This window comes from Periplaneta americana, chromosome 2 (genome assembly GCF_040183065.1).
Source record: "Periplaneta americana isolate PAMFEO1 chromosome 2, P.americana_PAMFEO1_priV1, whole genome shotgun sequence".
NCBI classification, from domain to species: domain Eukaryota; kingdom Metazoa; phylum Arthropoda; class Insecta; order Blattodea; family Blattidae; genus Periplaneta; species Periplaneta americana.
Genome location: NC_091118.1, coordinates 80,407,560 through 80,430,615, shown reverse-complemented (window position 1 = coordinate 80,430,615; position 23,056 = coordinate 80,407,560). Strand labels below are relative to the sequence as shown.

General features: G+C 35.6%; 2 protein-coding genes across 4 annotated transcripts in view; both read left to right on the top strand.

Moving 5' to 3' along the window:
- The first annotated feature begins 359 nt into the window (after nt 1-359).
- LOC138694377 (uncharacterized) lies at nt 360-2,847 on the top strand. Of its 2 annotated transcripts, none has more exons than XR_011330918.1 (6): nt 360-661; nt 1,277-1,605; nt 1,685-1,840; nt 1,967-2,044; nt 2,422-2,490; nt 2,679-2,847. XR_011330918.1 is itself a non-coding variant. In XM_069818056.1 (6 exons), the coding sequence occupies exons 3-6, from the start codon at nt 1,744-1,746 to the stop codon at nt 2,807-2,809; spliced, it is 375 nt and encodes a 124-aa protein (XP_069674157.1). In that variant the 5' UTR covers nt 360-661; nt 1,277-1,605; nt 1,685-1,743; the 3' UTR covers nt 2,810-2,846. The 2 variants fall into 2 exon arrangements, 1 of the variants encoding a protein (XP_069674157.1); XM_069818056.1 differs by having other exon boundaries at nt 2,679-2,846.
- A 10,526-nt stretch (nt 2,848-13,373) lies between these two features.
- LOC138694375 (eEF1A lysine and N-terminal methyltransferase homolog) overlaps nt 13,374-23,056 on the top strand; it is a 57,855-nt gene continuing 48,172 nt past the window's right edge. The window contains exons 1-4 of one of the 2 annotated variants that reach the window (XM_069818055.1): nt 13,374-13,708; nt 13,811-13,933; nt 14,573-14,789; nt 16,978-17,205. In XM_069818055.1, the coding sequence (XP_069674156.1) occupies nt 13,617-13,708; nt 13,811-13,933; nt 14,573-14,789; nt 16,978-17,205 (660 nt within the window). In that variant the 5' untranslated portion in view covers nt 13,374-13,616. The remainder of the gene's footprint in view (nt 13,709-13,810; nt 13,934-14,572; nt 14,790-16,977; nt 17,206-23,056) is intronic. The other variant, XM_069818054.1, reaches the window with a different exon arrangement.

The following is a 23,056-nucleotide window of genomic DNA, read 5'->3' as shown; positions in this document are numbered from 1 at the left end:
ATATCATGTCGTGAACTGTATTTTCTGTTCCTGTCGTAGTTATCTGACTATTTTCTGGCATTGTGTCTCCAATCGGTGAAGTATCCATACTTTCCGTGTTACTATTTGATTGGTCCAACATGGCGTATTGCGAATTGTGTTCGTTCGTAAAACTTTTGAAGAGTAATTTTGTTTGTCTTATTATTGGGTTTTTATTAGTGTTTTCCAATTGAATGTAATTTGTTTCTATTGATTGTAATGGTAATTGAGGTGAAGGGGTTACATTACTATCCTCAGCTTCTACGGTCACTTCTTGACTAATATTGAAGTCTAGATCTTGGATATAAGTCGTGGCCTTTACTACATTATAATTGCATGGATAAATATATAATAGGATGCGAAACTGCGGACAGCACGATCTAGATGCGGTATTCTGAAATAAGGTGATCAGCGCCCGACGTCGTAGGTGGTAAATCATAGAACTACGTGAGGACCAGCGTTCTCCACTCTCCGATACGAAGTAGTCAGAACGTTGGCCGATGACTAGCCAACAGCGTTATGAAGGCAAGATGGATTCCAGAAAAATGCAAAAGATTCGAGGAAGATGCTCAGCGCCTGGATGCAAGACTGTTAATACTGTGGGAGGGAAGCATTTTTTCTATTTTCCTCAGGAACCTATGAGGTAAGCTTTAGTATTATTATTGTGTCCTGTGTAGCCTAAATCTTACACTTGAAAACAATGCACTTTTTGGTGAAGTAGGTTAGACGAGCTGTGCATTGCTTTCTGCTAATTTATTTAGGATTATAGTAGGAGTATAAATTTAGATGGTTCCGAAATTCAGTCAAACTGTAACGAAATGTGAAATATTGACGAAAAAGAGCAAGAAGGCTGAAAATGAAACCTCGTAAACCTGAATTGTAGCATTAGGCCACATGGCTGCAAACTAAAGCCACGTGGTTTTTAGTATAAACATCTCACAGTTATGGAAAATAAAATTATGCCTTCTTTGATGTAGTTAGCCATTCTGGAGAAATTCTCAATCATGTGTAGTAATAATAATAATAATAATAATAATAATAAGCTTAGGCCTAATATTTAATTTAGTTTGTACTCAATATCTGTTGCTGCTACCAGTTTTCCTATGGTCACTCACCACCTAGTGATGCGCATTAGACATCTCTTAAAATAACACAAATGCAGCAGATAACTTATTATTTTTTTCCCCAATTTTTGCATGATTTCTATTCAATATTTCTTCTACTTTACCTCATTAGTAATTGTAATCCATTGCTTTAGGTGTTGGATGTGGCTCCGATTTTGTGGGCTAGAGGACCGGTATCGAGTTGCCGCAGATGCCACACATAGGTTGAGAATCTGCATGGACCACTTCATTGAGTCTGACTATTATAGCTCTTCACAAAAAGTGATACTTAAGCAAACTGCAGTGCCCACTGTTCATGCTAATGGATTAGTGGTGCCATCAAACCCTAAAATCCGGAGCCCACCATCTAGCCCAGTTATGCCTCGAGCGACCTTATCACCGGGGTCTACCCCAACTTTCAGGCATCACAAGACTTTGCGGACGTATGCTAGGAGGGCGAAGATTGATTCTGCAGCTGCTGAAGGTAATTAGTACACTAGCAATGTTTTTATGTCATTCATGTTTAAAATTTCCGATTTCATTACTCTTTTCTTTATTTTCAGGTACGCGTAGTCTCATAGGTTTACAAGCTGCAACTGAGTAGGCTGCAGGCTTGGCAGCTATGCCTCAAACAATTCCTGCTCCTATGAGTACTCCAGCTTCAAAGATTACTGCTTCGACGGCATATGCCAGGATGAATAAAGATGCATGCCAACAAGGTAATTATTCCACTTAGTCAAGTTTATGGATTTCAAGGAATGCCTTAGTTTCTCATCAGCTGTTCTTACATTACATGTTTCAAAATACATAATTAATTATGTTTCGTTTTTTTGTGATTATTACAGGGAACAGTATGATTGGTGAACAGCTGAGGGGCTATCAGCAACCATCGCTCCTATTCAATGTGGTTCCCACAGCTGAAGGTAAGCGATACTGTCTTGTGAGCCTGGTAACATGCTAGTAACCATTTAAGTTAATTGCCCCCTGCCATATGTCTGCAGTTTTCATACTTCATTCTTTTACAGTAGCGAATAATAACAAATCCTCTTAACTACAGGGCAGGGTGTTTATCTTGTTATATATTGATCGTCCAGTTCAAAAGTGCGACAACTCAAAAATTGCCATTTTTAGTTATTTATACTACTGAAAGCCCCTTTCGGAGCTCTTTCCGATTCAATATTGAGATAAGTCATATTTACAACCAAAAAGAATAAAAACGAAATAAACTGCTTTAGAAGTAATTATAACTATGGACTTCATTAATTCATTATTACTACATTTCGAAATCTATTAACCTTAGATACTGACATGAATACATCCAAGATGGAACAGTTTCCTTCAGCTTCAGCTACACCTCCTTCCAAACTTGGTAAATATTGATCACATTTTGATGTATTGTCAATTTTGTAGTATGTTATATAGCCTATCCATAGCTTGCATGCCTTTTGTTAGGCCTACATTAACTTAACAAGGCTAAAGGTGTTGTCACGTTTCATTTTTTATTTAAAATAGTTCCCAGCAATTAGATTAATCTGAAGTTAATTTCGTAATCTTTAGGTCCTGGTGTTGCAAAACGAAAACTTTTCTCGAGTCCTCACTTCTCATCTTCACCCAGGAGCAACAAACTAAAAATGGCAGCTCTGAAAGCAAAGGTGAAGAGACTGGAGAAAAAATTGCAGTGTCTTTAAAGTAGTGTAAATAGCTCATATTCTGTGTAACAAAAAGGTATAATATCATATTGGTGGAAAGTTCATAGCTTTTTTTATTATTTTTTTATATTTTTATTTATTTTTTTTTTGCCGCAGAAAAAAATGTTTTTAGCAAATGTTAAATATATTGTGTAATTATAGAGAGCAAAGTTACAGTATGTGGTACATGTGTGTGTATGTAAGAGAGATATTTGACTTTGGAAGTTGGGGGTTAACATACCTTCAGTTCACCTAGTAAACATTTTTGCCCAACATAATGCAAGTAAGTGATGCAGCTCATGTATTTCACTCTGACCCTCTGTACATACAACATTTTGGCATACGTTACCGTTATGTGTATGCCAAACAACAATGTCTAAGAACCTTAGATCTGATCCTAGAAAAGTGTTCTAAAATGTGTTGCAAAATAGTAGATAGTAATATGACAGTTTCAATTATCAAACATTTTTTTGTAGTATCTGAAATCCGATTAATGTAATATGTATCTAGTCAGCGATGTATGCAACGGAGGGGAGAAAGGAATTGGCCACTCTTACTCATTACCTCCTGCTCTGATTGTCCCATGAGTGTTACTTGCAGGGTCCAAACCTGTTTTTGGACAGTTGACTAACCAATAGTTGATGGGTCCAGGCAGACAAGGGGACAAACCATAAATTTTGATACGTAGGATATCTCATTGGAATGTGAAGAAATATGTTCTGACTAAACTATATGACAACACATTATTCAAATGGTATCATTTACATCTGTAAACGAGCACAGATGGCAGAGCATTCCAAAATATAAATATATAGATGTGGCTTTTTCTCTTATCCGACTGGGCCCCACAATTTCAATTATTCAATTTGTTGTATAGACTTTACCAATGTACTGCACACTAAATATGTAAGTGTATCTGTGTGTATAGGATTACCAGATGTTCTGGATTTCGCTTGACATGTCCTGCATCCTGCCAGGGTTCGTAAAAATCAGAAATTGTCCTGCTTTTCTTTCTTGCCAATTCCCAATGGACAAAAGAGAGTAACTATTGAGTTGGGGTCCATTAGAGGAATTATGTTTGTAAAATCCTTGCTCAAACAAGTCGAGTCACCAGAGAAGTATTAACAATCCGAAAATTAAATAAGGTAAAAGCTAATTTAGAATCCGTATACTTCAATTCTATTCATGATAATAGTTTTGTATCAGTTTTATTGTACAAAGACAAACAAATTACCTAATTATATAACAGAATGTAAAAAGACGTCACGTCAAGTATCAAGTTAGTCTATTATGCCCTGCTTTTATATGGAAAATTCTTTTTCATTTAAAATGACCTGCTTTTAAATTGTTACAATCTGGTAACCCTAGTACACATGTAGTGTATGTTAAACAGTGATATGATGGACCTTGTCAAAATTGTGTTGTTGAATGTATTGTAAAATAGTATACAGTAATATAGTAATTTCAATTATGTAACTAGTTTTTGCAGACTTAAAGTGCACTATACACTATTACCTAAAGAATAAAATCCCAATTATCTAACCTTGTTTTCTTTTATTTTCTGTCCCTGTTTGGCTGTATTTTAATTAGTTACATTATAAGGTAGTGTAAAATAGACCGTCTCTTCCAACTATTGGCTCCAATAACAATTTTCAGTCAAAGATGATGTGAGGAATAAAAATTTTAAAGTTTTACTTTAAATTGAGGGTTTGGGAAGGGGGGGGGGGAGGAGGAATATTTACTGCATATAGTTCAACTTTTCGCCGCCAGGCGCGCTGCTAGATACGCGGAGTAATTATTATTTTCGCTACTTGGGTGCGCTGCTGGATGCACGGAGTAGTTACTCTTTTCGCTACTTGGTGCGCTGCTAGATGTAATAACGCCTCTAACCGCATATAGATGGCAGCACGATCAATTCTACAACAGCGCCTCTAGTATGTGTTACGGGAAACTCAGTGAGTTTCGCATCCTATTATATATTTATCCATGATAATTGTTTAACATATGATTATAAATATAAATCTAGCCTAATAACGGAATGAATTCCGTTTAAGTTTATTTAACGGCCCCAGGCCCTGTTATAATTATAATTGTGTCCTGTCACTGATGTGAATTATTATGAACGATCAAAAGTATACTACACTATCACTTCCGCACTCTATAGTTAATGCACTGGTTATTCACTTCACTAGCACTAACACTACACGTCTGTACTGTACTAAAGATCAAACCATGAATGTACATTGAACAGCATATGTATTGTGCAAATTCTTCAAGTTTTGAGCGTAGCTTAATTTCAGTCTTTGTGGCTGAATTTCGGGACGTTTGTAGCCGACTCGCTCGTGTTCAGGTTGGCAACGCTGCTGTGACGTTACACAGAGACAGAGATAAAATAAAATATGTCTGCCATTGGGTAAAAGAATACGGTAGTCATTGTTAGAATTAATTTTGGATTCGCACGCGAACCGTCGAGGTGATCGGGTGTATGTGCCTTGTGTTTTGATACAATATTGATTTTTCGAGTGATTTAACTGTGATTATTTCAACCTGAAGAGTCAATATTAGTGTTAATTGTTGTTTATTTTGTTATAGTGTTGATTAATTACTTAAAATAATGGTTTAATTAGTTTTCAAATTAACATTATTATTCATTGGTGCGAGTGCGTGAAAAACTTTCTTCAAGCATGGACACAGTTCAAATTAGTGGTTCTTCTGGAAATGAATCCGGTTCTTCTGGGTTAGATCCTAGCACATTTGAACATGATTTTGATACTATGGTTGATCAAATGGAAACTGTGAGTAGCGATATAAATATTGATAATTGTGGAAATGACACAGGTTCTGTAAACATTTCCTTGGTGCCTAGTTACAAACAAAATAAGATAAAAAAAAACAATATTTATGCAACTACCTAAAAAATCACTGAAACCTCTTTCTGCTAAGCATGTTAAGTTGACTCCTCTTGGAAGTAAAAATGTTACTATCTTAAATACTGCGAACAAGAATGCCTCTTCAGTGCCTAATCTGAATGCAACCCCTTCTAATATGCAAATTAATAAGCGGCCGTGCACAAGTTCAAATACAGAAATAGCACAGAATATGACATGTTACACTAACATTCCAACTCAAAACAGATTTCAGCCTTTAGCTACGGAAGACAGCATGGAGGAACCTTCTGCTGCTTCTACACTTCAAAAGGAAAAAATTCCACCTATCTGCTTAAAGAACATTGAGAACTATCAGCTCTTATTACAAAGCATACAGAATTATGTACAATCAGAATTTCATACAGAGTTGAAAGGTTCAATCATAAAAGTATACGCATCAACATCCCATGATTTTCGATCACTTACTACTTACTTTGACTCAATTCGTCAGCAATACTATACTTATAAAAATCCCTCTGAAAAGAAATTTTCTGCTGTTATTCGAAATGTACCCTACTCTCTCAGTGATCAAGAGATAAAAGTCGCCCTTGAAGAACTTAACTATCCAGTTCATAAAGTAACGAGACTCCTAGGAAAGAACAAACAGCCCACTCCACTTTGTGCAATAGAACTAGACAACAATGACCAAGGTAAATCAATACTAAATCTCAGTCGCCTATTTTACAGTGTAGTTAAAGTCGAAATCAGACGCCAATCCAAAGAGATTCCTCAGTGTACAAGGTGCCAAAATTTTGGTCATACTAAGAACTACTGCCAACTCGAACCACGCTGCGTACGATGTCTAGAGGCTCATCATTTCTCTCAATGCCCAAATCCCAAAACAATACCGCCTAAGTGCGTCAACTGTCAACAACAACATCCAGCTAACCACAGAGGCTGTGAACACTATTTACAATTGAAGGAAAGACTCTCACGTGGTGTTCAGTTAAGACAAGAAAAACGGATTCATGTTCCAGAATCTTCGCAACCATTACTTCAACGCACAGAAGATTCTCAACATCAAGTAAATCCTTCAATGTCTCAACCATCTACGTCAAAATTTCAAGCAAATTCTCGATCTAAGACTTATGCAAATGCAGTGAAAGCATCCTTTGATCAAAGTCACCGTCGCCCTATAAGTCAACCTGCTCCAGAATCTTCCACTTCATCTCTCTTAACCGATCTACTCTCTAAGGTTATTCCGCACATTATCACTTTATTGACTCCATTCTTGTCAGAAATTAAAGATTACTTTATCTCTTCTCTGTCATCTTACTTCCAGAATGGCAGCAAATAATAAAATTTCTATTCATCAACTCACTATAATCAATTGGAATCCTGATGGTATTCGAATGAAACGATCTTCTCTGATTGCCTTTTTGTCAACACATAATATTATGATAGCCTGCATCACAGAAACTCACCTTCTTCCAAACGAAGTTTTCACTGTTCCAGGATATAAAATATATAGATATGATAGGAATGCTTCAACTGCATCTGGGGGTGTTGCCATTTCAATTAAGCGAAATATTACACATCAAGTCCTTCTTCCTTATACGTCTGATATAGAAACAGAATTAAGTGTCAAAATAACCATGATTTTGTTTTATTTTGTGCTTATAAGCCCCCAAAATATCTGCTTAAATACTGCATACCTTGCTCTTTTATTTCCCTCAGTCGGTTCAACACTTCTTGTGGGCGATCTAAACTGTAAACACACATCACGGGGATGCAGAGTAACGAACCCAAATGGACATTGTCTTTACAACTGCATTAACAACCTTGGTCTCCATATTCTCGCACCAACTGAACCAACACACTATCCATATAATCCCACCAATCTTCCCGATATTCTTGACATCGGAATTCAAAAGAATATGCATTTACCAACTTATATTGCATCATTAACAGCACTTGATTCTAATCATTGTCCAGTGCTGATTACTTTCCACTTGTCTCCTAATGTAACACCTAAAGTGCATCGCCTTATTAATGGTTTTGTTGATTGGGATAAATTTCAGTTGACTCTAGACTCAATGTTAGTCACAGAATATCATCCACTAACAGCAACAGATATTGACAATGATGTTCAACATTTTACGGACACAATATGCTTATGTGTAAATTATTCTACAATGTGCTCCAAGCGGTCATTAACGCGCTACTACTTACCATCTTCCATACGCCAATTAATTAAGGAAATACATCATATTCGTAGACAATGGCAACGAGAGAGGCAACCAGAAGAAGCTGAATTATCTCATACGATTAGTCAAGACAAATCTTGAACAACATCGCCTGCAGTCATATCAGTCTTACTTATCATCTCTATCTGAAGCTGATAATACTCTTTGGTCGCTACAAAGCGTATTCTACGCGAGCCAACAGTCATCCCGACACTTCAGTTAGACTCTCAAATAGCCACAAACACAGAGTCGAAATGTAACTTGCTTGCATCTCATTATCAACATGTATTCACCCCAAACGAGAATAAAAATGAACAGACTACCTCTGAATTAGAAAAAGAACTTATAGAAAATATTAATAAACCGACTGTGCCAGAGAAAATTTCCTATACTACTCCACAAGAATTGTTTCACTTCATTCAAAGGCTTCCAAATAAAAAATCTCCAGGCCATGATCTTATACCCAACATTGTACTAAAGAAGCTCACCAACAAAGCTCTCACTTACTTGACGATAATTTTCAATGCTGCCCTTTTAATTGAGTATTTTCCTCGAGCCTGGAAGCTTGCTGAAATCATTGTTTTTCATAAGCCTAACAAACCTAAGCACTTGCCATCAAGTTATCGACCTATTAGCTTACTGCCCACGCTATCGAAATTGTTTGAGAAGGTTATTCATCATCGCATTTGTAAATTTACGTTCCAAAACAAGATAATACCAGATTTTCAGTTTGGCTTTCGTCCAAAACATTCTACAACACACCAACTGCAAAGAGTCACTGAATCCATTATAAAAGGCTTTGAAGATAAACATTATACTGCCACTGTGTTTCTGGATATTGCCCAAGCATTTGATACTGTTTGGCATGATGGTCTAATGCTAAAATTATATAGAATTGGTTTTCCTGACTATCTCACACGCATCGTGAAAAGTTTTTTATCTGAGCGTCAGTTCTCAGTACGTATAGATGGCATTAAATCAACGCTTCGTCCAGTTTTAGCCGGAGTACCACAAGGATCTATACCAGACGTCTCAATAGGGCCTTCTCAGAGCACTTCCTCCTCTTCCTCTTTTTCAATGTAAGAGTGGAACAAGATGCAGGAGAAGTTCGTGTATCTCCGGATGACGTCATTGACCGCGACGTTTGAATAGACATCTGCAACCGCTACGATGTAACAGTCAGTCATTGTGTCCATCTCCGAGGAAAGAATGTTCTTATTACCGCAAATGTATGAAGAAATAAAAGCTTTCATAGGGAAAGCGAAATTGTGGGAGACGCAAGTTTCAGTGGGTAACTGTTACCACTTTATTAATCTAACATTGTTACCTGATTTGAATCAAGACCAGTGTAACAAATATAATGAAATACTGAAGGACTTGAGAAAAGAATTTCAGATCAGATTTAAGATTTGAATAGTTCTAATTTAAAATAATTGCTTGTGAATTTCTAAGGTGTTTAGGTTATTTTTAATTATTGAAAATATTACGAAATATATTATTTAATTATTATTGTAATTAATATATTAATATTAGCGTAACGTAAGAATACTTACTTTAACAACCAACAAGTTTTTATTGTAATTTTATTATTATTGTTTAATTGAATTTTATTTTATTAAATATGGTATAAACTTAAAAAAAGAGCGATACCAAAAACCTTTATTAGAAATGAAATATTGTTATTGTTTGGTCAACTGTTCGAAGACAGGTCTGAATCTCACAAGTGATACCAACAAGGCACCACTTATGAGTCAACTAGGCCAGGAGATAATGGAGTTAGGTGGCCAGTTCCTGGTGCTTAAATAATTACGTAACATGTATGGTTCTTCATGCTTCAGATGTCTTCTTTTTACTCATAGATAGTATATAATTAGAAAATAAATGTGTTATTATTATTATTATTATTATTATTATTACTGCAAACTACTTAAGAAATTCCTTCCGAAAACAACCGTCTATAGTGACAGTACAACTCAAAAGTGCAGCTTTGTGGCATTTCTCCCGCGACAGTTACAACTTAGCTCGCTCATGCTTGTAACATTAATAAGCGATCGGCTATCTTCGGGTACTGCGCTTATCTCTTCAGCTGACTATGTTATTTATACTTGCTCTCTATAACAACTTTTATGCGTTGGCCTTGAGACGCCTGATCTATACTGTCACCACTTCTCTTCAATATCTTCACATATGACATTCCATGTTTACAACCGTCACACATAGCTATGTATGCTGACGATACAGTTCTCTTTTATTCTCATAGGACCTAAATACTGCAATCAGTACTCTTCAGACATCCTTACAGGAGCTGTCTAAATGGTTCTCTGACTGGAGATTACTACTCAACATTACCAAGACAGATGCTAAAATCTTCTCTTTAAGGCCTATTCATAATCCACCTCCTTTGGTTCTTCTAAATGAACAAGTTACATGGCTCTCCAGACAAGAAGCTGTCAAATATTTGGGAATATTATTAGACACGAAACTTACATGGAATGCCCATGTAACTCGCATCGTCACACTAACCTCTTCTAGAATTCTAAAATTATATCCTTTGGTTAATAGACGTTCACAAATTGGATTGGACTGTTCAATGCTACTCTACACCTCGCTTGTACGACCTCTTTTAACTTATGCAGCGCCAGTGTGGGGGACAGCAAATAAAGACACACATGCATCGCCTACAAGTTCTCCAGAACAAGTTCCTACGTACTGCAACAAATGCCCCCTGGTTTGTGAGAAATCAGCAACTACATCAAAAATTAGGAATTCTTCCACTAGAACAGTACATCCATTCAATGTCAAAATCTTTCTTCAACAAACTTCCTGGTGTTCCTGGAGCTGTGACATATAACACTGGGGCAAGATCTTGTCAGCCATCTCGACTTAAAAGGAAACTCCCTCAAGACATCCTTCTTAGTGATACTGACGACTCTTCATAAATTTGACACAGAAATCATCATATTCTTGTTCACATAATTGACAAAAATGTTTAATTAATTAATTTAAATTAATTAGAGGAGCCTTTAGAGCCAACCTCAACATGATATTCTGCATGTGATATTCCATCATTTAACAGTCGACCAATATTATAAATTTAAAAAAAAAATTAATTTTGGCAATGGAGGTACATAACTTTAGAAATATTATCTGCTCTCCAACTCATTAAAAAGAGTTCTCATTTTCCGTGTTTGAAAATAGTATGTAGCTTTGTAGGCCTATAGTTAGAACTACCGCATTTAATTTGCTATCACCATCACCATTCACCATTATTTTTATAGGTAGGCTAATACTATCACTGTTATTATTACTACATATATACATAGGCATTCATATCTGTGCTATAACTGCAAACCATCATTATTACTTTTTTTTTGTCTGTGTATTCTTTAAATTACACGATTTCTATTTATTCTTGCTTTCGATGGAAGATCGGAGAGACCGGGAAAAATCACGAACGCTTCATAACACGAAAAGGACAATGTAATCTGCCGTAGGACTCAAACCCCTGATAATCCGAATGTTGTGTGCTAGGACCGCCGGTACCATCAGTGTGATTTAAGTTGAAGTAGAAGATACAACATTCTAATGTACCAATACCACAGTCTAATAGATACAGTCACGCAACTCATACGTATAAAATATGCCAACATTTGACAGCTGGCGCGACAGTAGCCCTCTAGTGGCAGGCAAGTTAAAAGTGTGCACACGACTTATGATAACACATTAGAAAACGGGTTTTGCGTAGCTTATTTTATATTTTTATGCTATACAATAAGTGTATATGGTTCTTATTAATTCTACTTCAGAATCCTGGAAGAATTTCACACGCAGCTAATCTACAAGTTTCAGAAGCTGGGAATAAACGTAATTCTTTCTGCTCCTTACAACTGAATCATGGCTCTGATCACGTATCATGGTTTCAAATAATATAATTGTTCGTGCGTGGTCGGTTAATTCATTCATTCCTAAATATATTTATGAATCATTGGAACTTTGTATTTCCTGTGAGAAGAGTAAAAATTAGTAGCTTCAGAATTGTAGGGCATATCTCGTAGGGTACATCGCGTGGTGAACTCCTCTCCCTATTTCCTGAGAAATTAACGATTTTGCATACCGCAAATTGGGGTAAACTCGGCCGCTGAGGTAAACTTGAAAATAAAGAAAAGGGGAGGATTTAAACATTAATATGAAGTTCATTATTTTTCCATTTCTTAAGAACCTGTATTTCCTTTATTATTTTGAGTCACAAATAGTGCTGATGTTATGGTTTAAATTTTTATGGCAAGTTTACCGCATTTTACATTACATTTCCAGTTTTCACACATAATGCCTAAGTTTAACTTATCCTACCTATATAATACGTAATTTACATGCACTTACTGTTAATATGACGTAGGTGAGAACAAATAAATGAACACACAATTTTGTTAAAAAAAAATTGTAACTTCAATTAACTCAGAAAATGTAGGCCTAATTTTATTTTCAGAGCAGAAGTGATGTAAGTCAAAAATGGGTAATGTGGGGTTAAAGTAAACATTCTGTAAAATACAGCGCAAAGTGGCAGTTAATATTGAATGTATTTAAACTATTAATAGTCGGTGAATAGAACGAAGGATATATTAATTGCTACTTTGCGCTGTATTTTACAGAATTCTTACTTTAAACCTCATTACCTGCTTTTGACTTACACCACTTCTGCACTGAACGGCTCAAATAATCACCGGGAATGTAAAATCAACACCAATAACAGTCATGCAAATTATTACAGAAAAGATTGCTTTTTATATTAAATTTAAAAAGGCTCTTTTATTTCTTGAGAACTTAATACGTCTGCCACATGAATCTACACCAGCACATCAGAAATTTATCGACACAGTCTGGATTTATTCAAGAAGTGAATATTTTGCAAAAGGATTACTATACTCCATGAATTCTTGCAAAATTAACACCATGTTACCCACTTGAATGCTATATAACATTCAACTTTTTAAAAATAAAAAAAAACACAAATACAAAAATTATGGAATTACTTGCATTAAAAACTGTAGATATATTATCCAAAATCGGAATGGTTACACATTTACACATATGATCTCTGCAAAAAAATAATATACTGTAACAGGTATTTACTTTGTTTTTATTTAAACTGTCCTTCCTCACATACAAATAGGTAACCGATAACTAATAAATGTTTTATAGAACACAATACGTAGGCTATCTACAACGTGGATTATTGGTTATGACTGAGTTATGATTTTCTCTTGGTCTTTAGGGAATCTGAAGAACGACAAATTCGGAGATTTAAACTTGTTGTTACTGCAATTTTCGTCATTGCACACATTGCCTTTATTCCGACGCATGATCAAAACGTTATTATAACATCTCGCATCCCTTTAAAGCACGTGCTGGCTGTATCAACCCTATGACCAGTGCCTTGCCTGCCGCTTGGGCGCTAGTGTCGCGAATGTTGGCAAAAAAAGTGTTGAAGTTGCGCGACTGTATGTATAAGACTGTGCCAATACTATCTTTCATTTGGTAAATTATCTAACATTATTTACAGAACAGTTAACCAAGCAGTCGAGGAATGATGGGAATGTTTTGATTTTATACCGGTATCAGGTTTTAGGATATTGTCTCATGCAGTCAAAAACGTTTTGTTTTCTTGCATTTTCATCAGTTTCCGTTTGATCATTAATGAGTCTTTTACCCAAAACACACGAAGATTTCAGTCAAAAAGAATACTGGAATGCATTCTTCAAGAAAAGAGGGACGAAGGCATTTGAATGGTAAAAAGGCATAGAAATAAGATTGTGTTGGTTAATGAACGAACATAACCTCAAAATAGCGCCTTATATGTTTGATATAAAATGATGTATCTTTTTCCATAGGTATGGAGAGTATCCTGAACTGTGTGGTCTTCTTCATAAATATATTAAACCTAAAGATATGATTCTTATGATTGGATGTGGAAACTCTACACTAAGTGCCGATTTATATGATGTCGGATACAGGTAACAAGGGGATGTATTTTAATCCAAGTCACACCACTATAGGCTAAGTACAAGTATTGAACGTTAAATGAGTTGCTGAGGTTTAAAATAACTTACCAGTACCTGTACTTAAAGTGTTACAGCCATATAATTAATTTTGTTGTACGTCTCATTGTGTAAACATGAGGTCTTAGTGTAGACCTACTGAAATTAAATTATTTACCCCAATTCAAAGTAAAACTGTAGAAATTACACGCTTCATAAAGCAAGGAACACCACTAAGATTCCAAGGCAATGTAAAAATAAACTTTGTAGAATTATTTAAGAAATAAATAGGTTACCCGGTTACTATTACCTAAGTACTTAAAACTGTAGTTGTCTATAGGCCTACAATTTAACACAACACATCTACACTTTATTATACCGCTTACTACATAGAACACATTTGAGTCAGATAAAATATTGGATAATATGTCATTGTGTTTCCTTCAGTTCAAGTTGAATTAATCTTGTCAAAGACATCTACAATAACTTCCACTAAGAATTTATGTTTTAATATAAAGTTTATATTTAATTTCTGACGTAATATTGTTGTAAGGGAGTCCATATTATAGTATTGCATTAGAATCTTGAAATTGCCATTGTTATTTTTTTTCTCAGACATATAACAAATATTGACATCAGTCATATAGTAATCAGACAGATGCAGGATGCCCATGGAAAGGATCGACCTGATATGGTCTATCAGCAAATGGATGCACTGAATATGACATTCAATGATTGTAAGTTCAGCGTGGTCTTAGATAAAGGGACACTGGATGCACTAATGCCAGATGATTCAGAAGATGTCAAAAATAGGATTGACAAACTCTTTCAAGTGAGTGAGCAAATATTGCCTTTTAGTTTTATTAATACAGGACAACACTCTTTCCATAATTTAACATTTCAGAAATACAGTAAGTAAGCCTACAATTTTATTATTTGTAAGCAGCAGTTCCAGTTATCATGGATGTTAGGCTACATTTTTACTATTTTCAAACTCTTATATAATGAAAATGAAATTATTTTTGTCAACTTTTATTACCGTATTAGAATCAATTTAGAAGATCAGTATCATTTTACAGAAAAAAAGTTGTTGACCAACATTTATTATTATTGCAGAAAATAAAGAAAAGTTCCATAACGGATGTTACAAGATTTGTAAACTCACTTCACATCTTAATTACAAAAAGTGTAAAACTCAGGTCTCTGCCTCAATCAAAAAGAGATTCATTCTCATAGTATCCATGTGAAAGCTATGCAAATCTCATGGCATCCAATTAGTTTACAAAAACATAATTGATAAATATCTTATAGCTGTTTCTTCCATGTCACGAATGTTAGCCCTACACACATTTTGTCACAGATGAATTAATGTCCTTCATTTTTCCAGTTTCAAAACAACTGTAACATTTCCAAGTCAAAATATTCACTTGACCTGTAAGATTAATTGTTATTAATCCAAACTGCTGAAAATAAATGGCAAAGAATATAGGCCTAGTACAGAGTAAAAAGTTCTTTCGTTCTGGAGCTCTGTAATTAACAGTGCAGACTTTCAAAATATTTCTTCAGCAATAGCTTTTTGAAAAACATACATTAACAACTGATCTCTCTATGAGAAACAAAACAGTACCTAAGTTAAATTACTCAGCCAAGACCACTTTGATTCAGTACCCATAAAACTTGTAAAATATTTTCCTTTTTAAAATAAAAACATTAGAATATTTAAATTTAGAGTCTTATCTATGCCTTACACTAATAATAAAAAATCTTACTGAAAAAAAACTTTTTCATTGGAATTCCCAGTTTGCCCATAATAGCTGTAAGCCTATCTAATGTGGTTTAGTCCTTTATGCGTTATTTGAACAGAGGATGAAATTTTTATATCGTAATCCAATGGTACCTTCTCAGCTTCATTAACCTGTTTTTGGACATCGTCACCAACAGTATCAAACTGAAGTTGTTGATGACAATCTCAGAGCAGTTGATAAACTGAGAATGTAGCATTGGGTTTTGATATGAAAATTTCTCAGTATCTTGGAAGATAATCTTATTTTAAGGCATTCCATTTCCAGAAATTGTATTAAACTTATTTATGTAACTGATATTAATCACTGAAAAAATGCAGGGAGTCCTAGGTAGTATAATATTAATGGCTTAATGATAGTAGTACAGAACATCTGTTCCAAAGAATCTAAGCGGTAAAGAGTGAAATGGAACTAGTCTGCATAGGGAAATGTGCAAGGACTGTCTGTCCTCAGGCATATACTGCCCTCTGCCCGACAACAGATTTTGTTAGGTACATGGTGAAATGGGACCAGTCTGCATAGGAACTCTCTGTATACCGTCAGAAAGAGAAGTTACATTTATCCCCTTAGATGTAAGTTTTAGAAATGAACATCATTTAATTTAATTTTTAGTAATTTTTTGTTTATTCAGTATGCCCCAACGAGTATAACTCATATGTAGGGCTATACAAGAACACATACATATGTTGTACAGTGTAATTTAAAAAGTCATGAAACTACAGTCTCTGGAAAACAAACAATATCACAAGAATTTATGAAAGAAAGAAAGCAAAATAAGAACAAATAGTAAGATACTCAAATCAAGCTTTCAGGTATAACTCCCTGTAAAGTTGATTTGAATAATTTTGAGGGAAAAATTGTTCCTGGGCCGGGTATCGAACTGGGGACCTTTGGTTTAACGTACTGTACCAATGCTCTACCAAGTGAGCTATCCGGGAACTCTACCAGACACCGATCCAATTTTTCCCTCTATATCCACAGACATCAAAGTGGGCTGACAACTGTCAAGCAACCAATGTTGATCGGTGTCTGGTAGAGTTCCCGGGTAGTTCAGTTGGTGGAGCATTGGTACGTTAAATTAAAGGTCCCGGGTTCGATATCCGGCCCTGGAACAATTTTTCCCTCGAATTAATCAAATAGTAAGATAACATAAAGCTTTGGGCAGAAAAAAAAAGTTAGAAACCAATTATTAACTGAAATTTGTATTCATTGTGCTAGGAAATTGATCGTGTTCTTCGTATAGGAGGTCGTTATGTTTGTATATCACTGCTTCAAGAACACATTCTTGTCAAACTACTCGACTTCTTCCCTACTGCTGGTTGGATGTTCAGAGTATGTCGATGTATGGAAGCAGAGCAGAAGTCTGCAGAGAGCGGTGAAGGAGCTGGTCTGCCTGTCTTCATTGTGGTCTGCACCAAATTCAAGAAGCTCCCAAATGTTCAACCTGTAAGTGAATTGTTATAGGATAACTCAAAGTCTTAGTTTTCTACTAAACATGTTAGATTAGTTGGTTGATCAGTTTACAATGCCATCTAGAATCATTCCAGACTCTTCTAGTCTGATTTTGACTGTGTAGAATTCCATTTCTGAGTTAGGGGTATTGAAAGGCAGAATTCATCTCCCTCTGTTTATATATGATAGATGAGAACAATGACTAAGTAAGAGTTGAGTTTTGAAGTAGGAGGGACCTGAAGGCTTACACTGCAGCCTGAGGCTTATTGTTCTTACCACTCCTATTCTGTGAATGACTGGATAGCTGAACGGTCACACTCTTGTACAAGTACAGCATGCCACACTGTGAACTTAACCTGGGCTATTGTATGGATGATGATGATATGTAAATTTATGTTGGCAAAATGAGTCCCGAGGTTCAATGCCGAAAATTACCCAGCAATTCTGCTTCAATTGGTTGAGGGAAAACCCCGGAAAAAAACCCCAACCAGGTAATTTGTCCCAACCAGGTAATTTGTCCCAACCAGGATTTGAACCCGGGCACACTCATTTCATAGCCAGACATGCTGACCATTACTCCACAGTGGGTGGACTAGGTAAGATTTAAAAGGCATGTTGGTCCAACAAGTTAACAAGTAAATGAAGATTAATATCAAAGGTCCAAGAAAAATTATCTGAAAGAATACAAATACATGGTAGGACTTGAAATAGAAAATGGGTTCAATAAGAAAATGATAGATAGACTTCTTTTTAAAAGAAAATCCCTTCTAAACAAGAATTAAGATACCACGCTTACGGCCTTGATTGATACTAAAAAACCAAAATACTGGAATGTAATGTCTTTTTATAATAATGTGTCATACAAGTTACTTAATTTCTTCAAAAAAGAAAATGTAAAGATCACCTTTAGAACTGGTAATAAACTTAATAATGTTATCCCTAATAATATTGGCAACTTTGATAAATATGCTAGTGGTGGAGTATACATGCTGCATTGTAAGAATTGTACAAAAAAGTATATTGGCCAAACTAAAAGGAACTTTAAAACTAGATATTCAGAACATAAAGCAGATTTCCGTCATAATCGTAATAGATCTAAATTTGCATCCCATCTGATTGAGAGCAATCAGGAACTTTAAAGAATGTCTGATGCCTTACAGATTTTAAAACCCATCAGCAACGGGAACATTAATTTAATTGCAGAAGAATTTTACATAGCTAAATCGCTTAATAATAATATTTCGTTACTCAATGAACAATTACCTAATTCTAATAACTCTTTATTCAAATTGGCCAATGGGAACTGTTCTTGCTGCAACATGTACCCTTCCCCTCCACTTACGTCATGATGTGATTCTTTTATACTGTATGTCATTGCACCAGTCACCACCACGTAACCAACCAGATAACATCATCTCTTCCCACTGCTTCAAAAATCTCGTAAGTGTTTTATCGTTGCATTATCTTTTTGATCCGCATAGGTTCCTTTATTAAAACATTTCTTATTGATTCTTACAGATTCACTACACGCTGCCATTCTATACGTTGTGATGACTGTTGCAACATTTTTACTCTTTTAACCGTCTCTGTTATATTTTATAAGCTGCACACATGTTTTGCAGACTTTTATTTCAAGGCATAGTTTTTTATAATCTTAATATCTAGACCTTATAGAGGTTTGAATTATTACAACCATTTGCTTGTTTTTCAAGTCATTTTTTACTTTGCCTTTTTGCACAGTTATCTTAATATTGTAATTTTATCACGTCGTATATTTTATTACAGTTCATTATGTTGTATTTCCATCTATGTCTTTATGTGAAAAGCTTCATAATACGCAAACCAGACCTGAAAATGCTATCTTAATAGTGAAAGCGCTAGTCGCATATGTGTTTTATGTGTATAACCTAATGTAATCGTTTGTATTATGCATTAGGTTTAAAAAATAGACAGTTATTGAAGGACCTTTGATATTAATCTTCATTTAGGTAAGATTTAGTCGATAAATTATGTTGAGACACTGCTTTCATAGAAAAGTGTTCTCACATGCACTTTGTACCAGTGACAGACGACCCAGCTTTAATTTTCCTTCTGAAAGGAGCCATTGGTAAAAAATTTTATCACTCACTATCATGTTTGAACTTGTGAAGCACTTTGCCATCAAGGATACTTGACTACACTCTATAATTCATATACATGCATATACCTGTGGCTTTAAATTTTTATGATTCTTCTTTTCATAATAGCAGGGTTTCTCTGACTTTATAGAAGATATCTTTTTTGTTTATCTGAGCTTTGTTTGTTCGTTCTACTTTCGTTATTCCAGTTTGTATTACAAGGGTGGTTTGTAAAGACGTAAACATATTTGTTGTAATCAAACTGAATATACATGTTTCATCCAGTGAGTTCTATACTAAACTGGAGGCACCACTCAATGCTTTACAAGCATGAAGCGAATGCTGAGCGCTTGAGCATATTGCTGTCTCTTTCTAACACAGTGTTGTCCTTGTCTCTCTTGCAGTGAATGCTATCGTATACAATAACGGTATTTTTATTGCTTACTGCACATGTGCAACATGAACCTCACGAAAGACTCATTGAAACACATTAATTAGAAAGAGAGAGCAATACCCTCTTCAACATGGCAGCTACAGTCACGCTTTCAGACAGGAAAGAGCATTGTGGTGGGACCTCCAGTATAGAATAGAGCGCATTGGTTTGACTTCATACCTTAACGTACTTCTCCACATAGGTACCTCAGATATTTAGGTACTTTTCGTACCTCGAGACCAGTTTAAGTATTTCCTTATTGTAAAAAGTGATTCAACCAGACCATGACATAATTCGACCAATCCATGACAGTATCCTTTAAATCATTTTCGGTCAGTTTGTTGGTTACTTGTTCACTCAGTCGGTCATTCTAACGCGTTAGAAGAGAGATTATAGAGTGGCCATTGCGCCGCCATGTTTGAAGGAAATTGAAGGTGTGTCCACCATTAAAATAAGCGCCCCAACAAAGTGGGCGTGACGATAAGTAAGGCTAGAGTCGAGCAGTTCACGAAATTTCGTTTGCATAAATCAGTTAAACTGAAATGGAAAAACCTAGTGTTTCGTCAGAAATTTTACTTACTTGCTAGTGACTCAATCTGAAATACAGAACTTATGTATGCTAAATTTAAAACACTTGAGCTATTCCTAGAAGACGCCAGCTGGCAACGCACGTAAGGTGCTGGCGTAGGCACAAGTGGGGTTGCCTGCTCGAAACCTGGGTGCACAGCAAACCTTGTGGTCAACCAATGTGGGTTTGGGAATGCGCTACTAGAGGGTCAGCGCAACAGATCTCAACAGGTTGCAGTGCTGGGCCATAGTGCCTACCCTCCATAAATTCCATTCCATTCCTAGAAGGAAAGCTTAAAACAATAAACTAACAGAGTAAAATTATCATGTACAGTATGTATGACAAAAATACTAACAGATATACTGAAGGAAATGTTAATATTTTTAAGTTCTTTTTTATATTGCCTATAAGATTGCCTATAAAATGATTCAGATGATTTTATTAAATTGTTTTCCCAGTCTGTACACGCTGCAAAACTATTTATTATACCATCAGATATTATAGAATGAAAGTGGGCCCTAACTGTAGTAAACAATCTTTACCTCTAAGCTTGTAACTTGAGTACAACATGACACAACATGCTTTTATTTTTCTTAAATGAAAACCAATATACTGTATATCCAATAGTTTTGATTACTATTAATTCTGTTAAATCTCATAGCTGTTTCTCCAGAAAGGAAAGCACAATTTTCTTTTGTTTAGTGACTTCTGCGAGATGTATATAGTGATAAACACTTGGTATGTATATAGTGATTAACACATAGTTTAGTTTGCAGCAACAAATACTTTGAATATAAAAATCGCTTTATCTGCATATTCTTACTTACTTACTTACAAATGGCTTTTAAGGAACCCGAAGGTTCATTGCCGCCCTCACATAAGCCCGCCAGCGGTCCCTATCCTGTGCAAGATTAATCCAGTCTCTATCATCATACCCAACCTCCCTCAAATCCATTTTAATATTATCCTCCCATCTACGTCTCGGCCTCCCTAAAGGTCTTTTTCCCTCCGGTCTCCCAACTAACACTCTATATATATTTCTGGATTCGCCCATACGTGCTACATGCCCTGCCCATCTCAAACGTCTGGATTTAATGTTCCTAATTATGTCAGGTGAAGAATACAATGCGTGCAGTTCTGTGTTGTGTAACTTTCTCCATTCTCCTGTAACTTCATCCCGCTTAGCCCCAAATATTTTCCTAAGCACCTTATTCTCAAACACCCTGAACCTATGTTCCTCTCTCAGAGTGAGAGTCCAAGTTTCACAACCATACAGAAGAACCGGTAATATAACTGTTTTATAAATTCTAACTTTCAGATTTTTGGACAGCAGACTGGATGATAAGAGCTTCTCAACCGAATAATAACATGCATTTCCCTTATTTATTCTGCGTTTAATTTCCTCCCGAGTGTCATTTATATTTGTTACTGTTGCTCCAAGATATTTGAATTTTTCCACCTCTTCGAAGGATAAATCTCCAATTTTTATATTTCCATTTCGTACAATATTCTGGTCACGAGACATAATCATATACTTTGTCTTTTCGGGATTTACTTCCAAACCGATCGCTCTACTTGCTTCAAGTAAAATTTCCGTGTTTTCCCTAATCGTTTGTGTATTTTCTCCTAACATATTCACGTCATCTGCATAGACAAGAAGCTGATGTAACCCATTCAATTCCAAACCCTGCCTGTTATCCTGAACTTTCCTAATGGCATATTCAAGCGCGAAGTTAAAAAGTAAAGGTGATAGTGCATCTCCCTGCTTTAGCCCGCAGTGAATTGGAAAAGCATCAGATAGAAACTGACCTATACGGACTCTGCTGTATGTTTCACTGAGACACATTTTAATTAATCGAACTAGTTTCTTGGGAATACCAAATTCAATAAGAATATCATATAATACTTCCCTCTTAACCGAGTCATACGCCTTTTTGAAATCTATGAATAACTGATGTACTGTACCCTTATACTCCCATTTTTTCTCCATTATCTGTCGAATACAAAAAATCTGATCAATAGTCGATCTATTACGCCGAAAACCGCACTGATGATCCCCAATAATTTCATCTACGTATGGAGTTAATCTTCTCAAAAGAATATTGGACAAAATTTTGTATGACGTCAACAAAAGTGATATTCCTCGAAAGTTACCACAGTTGGTTTTGTCCCCCTTTTTAAAAATAGGTACAATTATGGACTCCTTCCATTGTTCTGGTACAATTTCCTTTTCCCAAATAGCAAGTACAAGTTTATAAATTTCGCTATATAATGCACTTCCACCCTCTTGTATTAATTCTGCTGGAATTTGATCGATACCTGGAGACTTGTACTTTTTCAGATTTTCTATCGCAATTTTGACTTCTGAAAGTGTGGGTTCGGGTATAAATGGCTCAGCAGTTTGTATTTCAATTTCGTCCCGATCATTTCTATTTGGCCTATGTACATTTAGTAGTTGCGCAAAATAGTTTTTCCATCTGTTTAGGATTGATGGAGAGTCTGCAAGCAAGTCACCATTCTCATCCTTGATCACGTTTACCCTTGGCTGATATCCGTTCTTAAATTCCTTGATACCCTTATATAAATCTCGAATGTTTTTATTCTTACTATTTGTTTCTACCTCATTCAGTTTTTCCTTCAAGTAACCTCTCTTTTTATTCCTAAGTGTACGACTTGCTTCCCGTCTTTCATTGAAATAATTATCTCTCTTCTCCTCAACTGGATCCT

What these genes read in the sequence shown, in the direction of transcription:
- LOC138694377 (XM_069818056.1), top strand. Translation starts at nt 1,744, where the DNA reads ATGCCTCAAACAATTCCTGCTCCTATGAGTACTCCAGCTTCAAAGATT. An exon ending in TGTGGTTCCCACAGCTGAAG is followed by an intron (nt 2,045 to 2,421) that starts GTAAGCGATACT and finishes TATTAACCTTAG; the next exon opens with ATACTGACATGAATACATCC. An exon ending in TACACCTCCTTCCAAACTTG is followed by an intron (nt 2,491 to 2,678) that starts GTAAATATTGAT and finishes CGTAATCTTTAG; the next exon opens with GTCCTGGTGTTGCAAAACGA.